General features: G+C 36.9%; 2 protein-coding genes and 1 non-coding gene across 4 annotated transcripts; 1 reads left to right on the top strand and 2 right to left on the bottom strand.

The window, feature by feature from the left end:
* The first annotated feature begins 787 nt into the window (after positions 1-787).
* LOC111251576 (apolipoprotein D-like) lies at positions 788-4,247 on the top strand. The gene is made up of 6 exons (XM_022808251.2): positions 788-966; positions 1,892-2,025; positions 2,449-2,525; positions 2,936-3,013; positions 3,289-3,401; positions 4,046-4,247. The coding sequence occupies exons 1-6, from the start codon at positions 865-867 to the stop codon at positions 4,067-4,069; spliced, it is 528 nt and encodes a 175-aa protein (XP_022663986.1). The 5' UTR covers positions 788-864; the 3' UTR covers positions 4,070-4,247.
* An 858-nt stretch (positions 4,248-5,105) lies between these two features.
* On the bottom strand, positions 5,106-5,177 carry TRNAT-UGU (transfer RNA threonine (anticodon UGU)). Its single transcript has one exon. It is a non-coding gene; the product is annotated as a tRNA-Thr (tRNA).
* Positions 5,178-7,459: 2,282 nt separating this feature from the next.
* Positions 7,460-10,979, bottom strand: LOC111252082 (protein arginine N-methyltransferase 1-like). 2 transcript variants are annotated; one of them, XM_022809479.2, is made up of 3 exons: positions 10,842-10,979; positions 8,487-9,827; positions 7,460-8,314 (listed from the first exon to the last, which is right to left on the bottom strand). In XM_022809479.2, exons 2-3 carry the CDS (start codon positions 9,783-9,785, stop codon positions 8,108-8,110), a joined length of 1,506 nt encoding a protein of 501 aa, XP_022665214.1. In that variant the 5' UTR covers positions 9,786-9,827; positions 10,842-10,979; the 3' UTR covers positions 7,460-8,107. The 2 variants fall into 2 exon arrangements, with proteins under 2 accessions (XP_022665214.1, XP_022665213.1); XM_022809478.2 differs by having other exon boundaries at positions 10,635-10,875.
* Between the last annotated feature and the right edge of the window lie 303 nt (positions 10,980-11,282).

The raw sequence follows: 11,282 nt of genomic DNA on the forward strand, positions 1-11,282 counted from the left end.
ATAAAATTATTTACATAAACCCAAAAGACTGCGCAAGGATAGGGCTATTCACTCGGAGTTGAACAGTTGTTGATAACTACCTTTTTATATATATATATATGTGTATACATGCACTTTCGTTGTTTCGGCGGCTGCTATTGGTTACAGTATCAGCTATTGTAAGAGCTATGGTAAACAAGTCTTTCCCAGTCTTTGGGGTTTTGTTTCCATACAGAAAATAGTTTACTGATGACAGATATTATCACTGCATTTACAATATTTGTGAAGGTTAACGGTAAAGTTTGTGTATATGATTATCCATATAAACCTGTGAGGTTCCTATATACTATTGCTGGCTTGTATTTTCCATTTGTCCTTGTAATACAGAGTTAAGCAATTTTCTGACAAAACAAAACTGTTTTTAGTTAATTCTCTCCAATAACTTTTCAACTCGTTTTTGACGAACAGCACTTAAATGCGGTCAAACTTCGCTTATGATTAAAAGCAGCTTGTTATATTATAGCCGTTTTTAGTAGACTTCTCCATGTTAGGCATCATAGTGGAGAGCTATTGAAATCAAGGACGAATCGCCGTAATAAATATTCAGATTAATCGATTCTAACCATTATTCTAATTTACAAGACGCCAAATTTAGACAGGCAGTTCATTCTCCGATCAATTTGCATCTTTCGGTTGTCAGCTATGTTAGAAAAAATGTAACGGCGATTTGGAAGATTAATGATGTCTCTTGTTGGTCAGATCAAGACCGATACAAGAATTGACAACTCGAGGCTATAAAGGTAATGTGTCGTTGTTCAATGAGATCGTTAGGTCAACTTCTGCAACTTGTTGATTACGCCCTTTGCAATTTGGTAACTTAGTATAATGCGTGCTCATTGCATTGGTGCTGTCTGCATCTTCTTGCATCTTTTTAGTGATACGCTTGGAAAAAAAATCATCCCTATGGAGAACTTCGATCCAGAGAAGGTAACTTGACATAAGACTTGTTTTACAGTAAGCTGTTTGTAGGAAACGATTCTAGAACGGTTGTTCTAGAGGTGGAATAGAACGTACAAAAAGAGCCGTATAATTATACATTGTTGTCCGATGTATGTATTATGAGACATTCGACCATTTGTGCATCTCCCTATGCTGATATACAGTGGATCTGTGTGTCTTACATCTGGCGGTTGGTTTCCTCTATGTTCCAATCGGTTAGGTCCTTCAGGTTTAACTGATAGTAACCAGAATAAAGGATATATGAAACTTTCACTTGCATGGACAAGTCCAATTCTATAGATTAATTACCCTGTATGATAAAATGTATCGTCATATAGCATGGATTCGATTCTCACACTTGTCAACTTAGGTATCAATCAAGTACTGCTCAATCAAGTAATTGCATGTTATTCTTCAGCTGCAAACCACAGAAACGTGGCGAGCTTTTTGTCTACTTTATAATGACGATTTTAGCTTAAAAAAGGAGAAAATTAACCCGGGCGCGAAAACTGCATTTCATTCTCAAAAAGCAAAGACGTCCTGGCAATATTTGTTCAAAAAACAGCAATGAGTTGACCTAAGTGTGTAGGTTGTGTTGTTTCAATGACGCCATCCTCCATCCTTGTTTCTGGGCGGTTTATTTACTTACTGAATCCGCAAAGAAAATATCCCAAAACTTTGTGCACGTCGTTGTGCTTGTCAAACTTATGAGCTTCAGCCTAATCTTATTTGAGAACCACACAAAATAGAGAAAGATAATTTTGCCACATTTGAAAACATTCTAGGTTCAGATCTAATAAAGAAGCTTGTGCTTAACGAAACCCATATTCGATGATTTACTGGCCCATAACTGAAAAATATTAGCTCATCAAAAATGGTCATTCATTAATGGTTTGCTATTTCTGTTCGACAGATACAGGGTACCTGGTTCGTTATTCGTCGAAATACGAAATTGTTCGATTCGATCAAATGCATCAAGTATAACCTTAAGCATGATCCCAACATTGACGATATCTACTCGATGACGTCTTATTGGATTAATTCTGCGTATGTCTTTCGTTTATCTACTGCTGGAGTTAACGGAAGCGTTTCTGTTGTCTTTGATATTTTTTCGTTGCACCATGACTTTCTATACATGTTGCATGCCCGGGCCTGAACCAATTGCTTTGTACTTTAGGTTGAGCTATTCATTTAAACGTCCCTCGGACCTAGACACGGAAGATCCTTCTGTACGTAAATTTCGTTTAAGGAGACATCACGTTTTTTTATTGAACTGAATGTATGTTGAGGTTAAACGTAGCAGATGTAGAAGTATAAACCGGTTTTCGTTCACGATGTTCGCCATAAAGCACGAGCATTTCGTAGTCATACCTATGCTAAAAGGAACACTACTGCTTACGTGTTACGTAAAATCTTGGTCTCTCAGTAAGCACCCTGATGAATGATGCGTGATATGATTTTTGTTTTTAGCGGTGAATACGTAGAGACGCAATTTAATATCGTCGATGATCGTGCATTGAAATCTCGGTTCTTCTTCGAATCGACACGTATGTATATGCATTTCGCCTTCATTAATATCTCTGGTTATTGCATGCATTGATAGGACCGTCAGTTGTTTCAGTCACACCTATTTTCGAAAGTTCGAGATCGCGTTCCAAATGAACTAAAAGTTACCTAGAAAACTAGTAAATATATTTTCATAATACTTTCATTTCAACATTGGTCTTTGAAAGCTAGAACAAACTTCTCTAATCCTTCCTACTGGTTCACCAGTCCCCTCGTGAATACATGATCTGTAGGTGACAACGCATAGTAAGCGTTTATTAGGTATGTCAGTATTACGAGTTATACACATATTATATGTATATTATATCAATATAATTAACGTTTATTAACATCGATATTACCACTTTTATTGCTCTCGTTGCTCGTTATGAACTATATTTCATTGCGGTAGAGGAGAAAATTGCGGTGAATGTCCTTGGCACCGATTATACCAACTGGATGGTCGGATTTGGGGTTAACGGCCCTAAAGGTAAGAATGGCACGATTTTGGAAATAGGCTACAAAGTATGCTTCGATGGAAACCCTTATTTGTAAATAAAGTGACTTGTTTTTATTTCATGTACACATGGGATTTACATTCAGCTCAGTACACCCATGTCTTCACGCGAAGAGATGTGTCGCTTTACGAGACTTAAAATTACGGCTTCGTAATTTACCATAGATATCAAGTTCCTAACTTCTATCTAAATTAACTTTGTTTCAAAATGTTCACTTATGATACCTATTGTGTTCACACGTTTGCAGAAACATATTATGTTTCGACCCGTACCAAGAGCCTACCCCCAGATTCACAAGATGCCATTAATGAGATTCTAAAGAAGAATGAGGTTGAGCAAGACTGGGCGGACGTAGAACAGGTATGTGAAGTATTTGTCTCCATTGAATAATTTATGAAATGATGAAAAATTAAAGGGTGATTATCAAACGTTCTTAATCGTTAACCATACTGAGCAACTGAGCATAAATGAAGCTAAGTTCGTCAAAACCAACCTGGCAGTGTTATTTAATGAGCAGCAAAGTTTGGGACAAGATCTAGCACAATTCTCACCAAGGAGGTACTGGCTGTGAAATATTAACTCTTGGTTTCTATCGTGTCCTTGCTCATGTGTACAATTATTTTTAGTGAAAGTAAAGAAAGCCCTTTAAAGAAGAGGTAATTACAATACTGGGTTATTAGTTATAGCCTCTATAAATAGCAATAATAGAAGCAGCATAGAGTATAGAGTTCTTTATTTTTCGCCACTAGGCACACCATCAAACGGCTGGCTTCCAGCACGAACAAAATCATTTAACCCATAATTAATAAACCTGATATTCAATAAAAGACACCATCATTTCTTGAACACCACCCACACGACTTTTACATTAGGTTAAGCACTGCGATTAAAATGATGATAAACTCTGTATAACGGCTTTTGTTAAATTAGGTCTGTCCTATGATAGTATAAAAGAAATAGTTAACTGCAATCTTTGCAAACATTTTTTGCTTTTTTTTTTTTAGGTTGCCTGCCCGGATACACACTAACGATGGGTACCTAAAAGCTATTAAGTGCTGTCCGCGAAACGCAAGAAATAATGACTAGTCTGCTTTACTCGATTAGGGTTCATATGTACTATTTACCTAAATTATGCATACAACTTTCTTGTAACCTATGTATGTATAAGTATGAATAAAAATATTTTTTTCATAGCATTATCCCGCATACGTTATATGTATTTATAAAATGCACATAACATATGCAGATCGATAAGGCTGTTGTTGTATTTATTGCGTGTGCTAAAAACCATTTGTTCCATTCTAGATATTTTTCAATGCAATAAATTAATTAGTATCTATTCGCATACATATTAATCCCCAAAAGACTCCTTTACAAGAAAAAATATTTTTTAATATGATAATATTTATTTTTTAATTATTTTTATCATATAGTATATATTTTGTTGAAATACATGTGGAATTTCGGTTGGGCTAATCGTATGCTGATCGCTAACTTTGATCCGAGTTTACATAATTATTAGTAATTATAATACATGTACAAAAGAACGAGCCTTTTTAGACAAAGTCGGTTTTCTATTCGTATATTCGCAAGTTCTTTCTTATTTTAGAAGCACATGTTCTATATAATTTGCACACGTTTATCGTAAATTGATATTTAATTTAAATGAGAATTTCGAACTGGAAAAACAACCACACGGAAACCAGTGAGTTGATTAACGCAAATGACAATTCGCCCATGGTAATCAATATTTATAACTTTTGAGGCATATTTTGAAATTTCTTTGCAAAATTATGAACTGTAATCAATGATATAGCGATAGTTTTGATTGCTACGTTCTTTGACGATCTCGCCCAATAAATTACGGGTAAGGTGTTTGTTTCAATTCGCCTTGTTACGCTTAGATTACAGTCTGTGTTGTTACCCTATTTGATGTGATAACTTGTAAGCCTACTGAAGTACTTCGAGTAATGTTTAGCATGGCTGCCCTTCTATTTAAATAACCAATTTTCGCCCATCCAGCTCTTCCAACTCATATCAATCAACTTTCACAAAAAAGTGTGAAGGCCCCGGCGGGGTTCGAACCCACGATCTTCTGTTTACAAGACAGACGCCTTGCCACTTGGCCACGGAGCCACATGCGCTACAAGAACTTACTATGAAGCCATTGTAGGGGTGTGAATGACATAGCCAATTTCATATCTAGTAGGGCAAATTTGACAGACATACACAACACAATAGGCGACTAAACCTTACATAAGCTTAGTTATTCGAACACGGAAAACCACTATGCTCCAATAGGAACGCATTATTTTGCACGAATCAGATATTCTACAGGATCTGAGTCATCTGAAGATCTGAATTAGTAGAAATTGCTTTATTTAATTTATCCCAAAAACCGAAAAGGTATCCGTAAAAAATAATAATAATAACAAGAAACTGCTACTATAGCGATGGTTTCGCGGGCACTAATTAATGTACAAACGATAGATCCATACTAAGAAAGCAGCTTCAAGTAAAGAGATAACTAGAATACATTTACAGAAAAAAAATATATGAAAAATCTATTAATTGTTTATGCGCAGTTACGATTATGGCAAGCTTTCACCCATCAGGTAGGTGCGGAAGCAATAGCCATTTTTCAAATATCGGTTGGCCTCTTCACTCTTTGTTCAACTTTATATAGCATTCGAGACTGTTCTTTCTGCTTCTGCACTTGATTGAACAGAATTTTACCTTCAGTTCAGACACCGAAATTTACGTTTTTCATGCATTTTCACCACATACAATTTTTTGCCGCTCGCCGAGACTGACTAATTGCCGAAAAAGTTTAGGATATTTGTATTTTATGTAATATGGGCTCAATGTCTGGGCGGATTGCTTGAAGAGTTTTAAAAAGTTTACCTCGGGCATCTTGGAACTTGTTTGTTATACCCCGTCCCGGTTGCCCATCTCAGATCAATGACGATCATCTAAATTCAGTAAGCGAACAACTCGTGACTTGTCCAAAAAGATGGACTGCAGTCAGCCGCCCATTGTCTTCAAATAGAAGCCTGGGTGTCCCATAAACTGGGTAGCGATCGCAACGAAACATGGCTTCTTATTGTTATCAATAATAAACAACGGGCAACACAAAGCTAGAATAACAGGTTGCTACATAGTATCTTGTACATGTCGAGGATTGGTGTTTCTACGTCAATGAAAAAGTAAATGTTGAAATCATTGTGTGAAAGCTTCAGTAGTAGATTCTTTTCCGCCTACCATGCACCCTAAATTTTACTCCGACGGATTGCCATCTTTTGCAAACCATTTTCCCACTGGCGAACGAAATTCGCAGCAGTGCATTTATCAATAAGGAAAATCTTAAAAGTTGGCAGGATGACTCGTTCAATACCGTATTTAACATTTCTAGCAAAAGAACGTAAGTAAATTTGCTGAGGAATGGAAGAAGGTCATAGAGACTGACGGCGAGTATATAATAAATTCGAGATAGAAGGCTACGTTTTTTTTTTTTTATTAGCTGACGACTTGCAAATGCCAAGTAAGCGTACGTAATTCAATTCGTCTCACAGAAAGACGTCTATACTCAGCTCTATTAATCTTTAGCCCCATTGCTTACTTTAAATATAACAAGCACCCTTCCTTCCTTCATTCATTGTTTAGCAAAGAAGAATGATTGTCAAAATTAATTCCAAACACTTTCTTATACAGGACAGCCTTTTACTTCGCTATTTGATCCGTATCTGATGTGTGTAGACTTAGCGTAGAAAAGTATCCATTTTGCAGCAGCAGGTATCTAAAGATTATTAGTAATTATAGCTACACAGAAGTGCCCGTAGTTCTAGTCTTCTGCAATATTTATTATATGTTGCTAAATATGGTCCCACTGCTATAAGAAAAAGCAAAAGCAAATAGAGGATTGTTTTTTTCAAAGAGATTTGTTGCTTTTATTAATTGCTTTTTCACAATTTCTAATGCCGATTCTATTCGTGTCGATAAAAAGATCTCAAGTTGAACCTACATTTTTATTCTTTAGCAATTGTTGCCATTGCTGAAACCATTTAGCAAAATCAACTAAAGGATACAAAAAAAAAAAAATTCTGAAGTAGAACATTATACATCTGGTTATTGTGGACGAGCTACTTATTATGATAAGTTAGTACCTCTAGAGGATCGAAATACTGACAAGCGTTAGTTTCTGTCCGTATAAAAACCTTTCAATCAAAACTGGAGTCATCATACTAAAAAGGAAAAATGTATATATTACATGTTATCAGACTTCAAGCGCATAGAAATCTAACGCGGTATAGGTAGCTACGAGAAAATTCAAAGCCAAGCATGTTCACAGTCTTGCATATAAAACCGTCATTGTAGTATATATTTATTTAATGATACCTATTTTGAAATCAGAACATAGCTTTAATGCTTGCCAGTTGTCCGGTCCGTTGATGTTTCTTCGTGTAACGAAGACCAATTTTTATTCATAGTTGGGAAAAATAAAACGTGAATGGACTATTTATAAATAAGTCATAATCAGGCTTAGCTTGAGAAACAATTCTTCTCACTCGCCACTTGATCAGAGTTACTGTTGAAATCTAGCAACGGAAAATCGTGGTAGAAATTACAAAATAATGCATTTCTTTGGGCTCTAGTACTTTTAATCAGGACGAGCTGTTTACAAGAATTCTGCGAATTGCTTTCACTATTTACAAATCACCTGGGTGTTGTTATACCTGTAATAAGCGACAAAGGTATATGACCTTGTAACCTACGCCAAGAAACTATCTTGCTAGTAAAATGCATATGGTTTTTCATGAATTATATACATACAGACATAGTAAGTAATTCAATGATTAGTATTGCATAGATGAAATTATACGATAAGAATGCGCTGTGCTGATACAAGGTTCACCCAACGTGTTCCTGCTCTGAAAAGATAAGCCTACGTCCTCGTAAAGAATATTCCCAATCTGAGAGTTGTGCCTTTCTTCAACCGCTTCTAGATATATATATATATATATATATTTTTTTTTTTTTTTTTTTTCTACTACTATAGATTTTCTAGATCACACGGTATACTTTAAAACAGGTCCATTTTGCAGTTCTATGTCAACTTCGAGACTTCGTCGATGTTTTGGGTTTCTTCTGACCCGTATTGTTCCTCGAACATGTCCATCCTTCTTTAAAGTAATAAGCCCGGGTAACAGAAAGATCGTTTGCTTCCAATGTGTCGATGCCATCTTCACAGAAACCGGACGAGTAGAAAGCACCACCTGAAACAATGCAATGTTAGTACTGTTATTATTCTTTTTATTTTGCTAAGATCGAAATGACTTGTAAGATCCCTGAGATGGGCTTATCGGGACAGGGTGTGCTCTTCGTGCTCATTGGCACAAAGCGTAATGCTCATTCCATATGCAATTCTTTGTACGGTGATCGTAATACCTTTTCATCAGAGTCGAAGTAAACATTAAAGTAACCGACGAATGCGACCACCTTCGCGTCCCGTGTGGCTATAATGTCAAACGTCGAGCTAAACGAGACCGTTTCCTCTACAGTTACGGTGTACATATCAAACTTCTTAAATTCAGCTTCAGTTCCGCAGATGTCTTTGTCATGGCAAATTTCAACAAGAGATTCGGTCAATGACAGTCTCTTCATGCTAGTCATCTTGAAGCCGTATACGTTATCCCAATAAGTAACGTTTCTTTCATAGAGCTCGATTTTATCTGAGATAGTCAGAAACATGGATGCTTTGCAGGGCAAAATTATTCCGTTTGACTCTAAAAGCGTATCTCTTGCCGTGATCACGGTATCTAGCATGCTTTCATATAACAGAAAATAGCCCATCCATTCTGACACGATAACACCAACCTTTACAAGGCCATCAATGTCATCTCTTCTACTAACAAGATCTTCAAATTTCCCTTTTTTAAACGTCACCACATTTTGGTAGTTGTTCTCCTGAATTATATCCATTGCTGTATAGATGATTTCAGAAAAGTCAACAGCTTGGACTTTAGCTGCCTTACCCTCTCTGGCAAGAAACATTGACAAAATACCTGTTCCACAACCAACATCCAGACAAGTTTTTCCCTCAATTTGTTTTTTATTGGCCACAATCCCAAGGCGGTATGCTTCATTGCGGTCGATGTCCTGCAACATATCCTGATGAATGGCGCAGTGCGAATACGAGTCAATGTAGTCTCTGTCATCGCTCACTTTGAGCGAGGATATCACCATGCTGTTATGGTCACCTTTTGTTTTCGAAGGTCCATCGTCGTCATCACCGAGTATTGCTCTCGCAGTTTTCCGCATATGAGCAATACGCTCGCAGGCAAACTGAAGGCTCTGCCTAAGAATGTCCACGTCATTCATATCTGTATTGGCGATGTGAGTTGAATGCTTAATGAACGCATCGTCGAAGTCAATTAGCAACAGAGGATCATTAGGAACAACAGGCTGAAGAAATTCTTCAGGATCCCAAGGCCGCGACGATTTTTTCGCTAATTGATTAAATTCATCAGGCGAAGGTCGTATCTTTCGAAGATAGTTGATTGCTTTAATTACATGAAAAGTATCTCCTAACTGGCCGAAAACCTTAAATATATCAATACTGTGCCCAGTGACGCAATGCTTCTTTAACTGATGCTCGTCAGACAGCACGTCCTCACAGAAGACGCATAAGATATCGGTGGCCTCCAACTCTTCCTCTTTGTAATCACTTGAATCACTGGACGCCATGGCACCACCGCTCGTTTGGTTTACGTAGATTTAGACGTCAACCTGCAACGCGATTAAAGGTCACTTATCGCCACGGCAACATATAAATACAATTTCCGCATATGAGCCAGCTGTATTTCAACTTGAAAGTAATCAATTAAAATATCTAGAAGAAATCTAAGATCTCAAAACGACAAAAAGTATTTCTAGACATATCAATATGTATTTTCTTAGTGCCATACGGTATTCATACTATAAATTAGATAGGAACTTGACATGCTGCATTTTTAGAGCCCTCACTGTACAATCAATTAACCAACTTCTCGCCTTTCAACACGCGAAGTATCGCCAACTTGAATTTTGCGACTATGTACGCATGGTGTGCAGATATTTTCTCTGAACTGACTAAGCAACCGGCGCAAATGAGCTAATCTAATTAGGGTCCGACGAGGTTACTCAAAGTCCACACCACTTAACGTTTTAAAACTTCTCAGTGGTAAGAGAATAGATCGCGCAATCAGGCATTTGCAAACAGGAACTGAGTCCTTCTCATATTGATCCCTTACGTCCTAAACTAGGTTGTTTTCTTCAATCAGTTTTATAGTAGTTTTCAAACATATGAATGTATAACATATATAAATCCTTTATTAGATTATGTAATACAACGACGTTGCTTCAACGGCGAGGTTGAAAGAGCCCAGGGGTCGCTGTTTCAAGTCTGTACAGCGACACAAGCATTATATAGTTTGTATAATGATATTTTTAGGTAACATAATTAACACACTTCAATTATAGTATTATTTATTAACGACAAACCACACACACACACACACATGTAAATAAGATGTATTTCTCTATACGTCTACTTACAATTAATGTTTCACCAAGTTCGCGCGATCAAAATGTTTTTCACGCGCTCGGTTCACAAATGTTTAGAATTATTATTTACAAATTTTTTCAAAAAGCTCGAACAATTTCTCTTCCAAAAATAGTACTCCTTAAAAAAAACGTATTTTTGGCACTAGTTTGATTTACTACATCAAACAGAATTTTCTTTGTGAGTCGCCGAATACTAACGTTAGCTGCAATAACTGCAACACGTGTTTCTATTTTGTACCGCAAACATGCTCTTTCCGTATGTTATCCGGCTGCCCGGGTTTCCCCGCTTCCGTCTGCTAACAGCTTGTTTGCACACATCTCTCAGCAAACCCAAACACTATTAAATATGCTATATTCGTGTCGATGTTAAAAGAAACAACAGTTCGGAACAGAACTAGCTCAACACAACCACCGATCAAATGCCGACGACTGGGGTGCTGCCGCTTTTCCGTCACCAGTACAAGACAAATACTTGACGGCTTAAAAACTTTGTACTTGATTTTTTATAGCTCTGTACAGTGTGTGTACTCAATGAGCCCTCCTCGTATAGCAAAGTTAGGTGGTGTATCTGTCCACTTTGAATTTTTAGTCTTGCATCTTACGGTGAAGCACTTTAAAAATATAAGAGAAAGAGCTTAA

The sequence above is a fragment of the Varroa destructor genome, unplaced genomic scaffold (genome assembly GCF_002443255.2).
Source record: "Varroa destructor unplaced genomic scaffold, Vdes_3.0 BEIS01000005.1, whole genome shotgun sequence".
NCBI classification, from domain to species: domain Eukaryota; kingdom Metazoa; phylum Arthropoda; class Arachnida; order Mesostigmata; family Varroidae; genus Varroa; species Varroa destructor.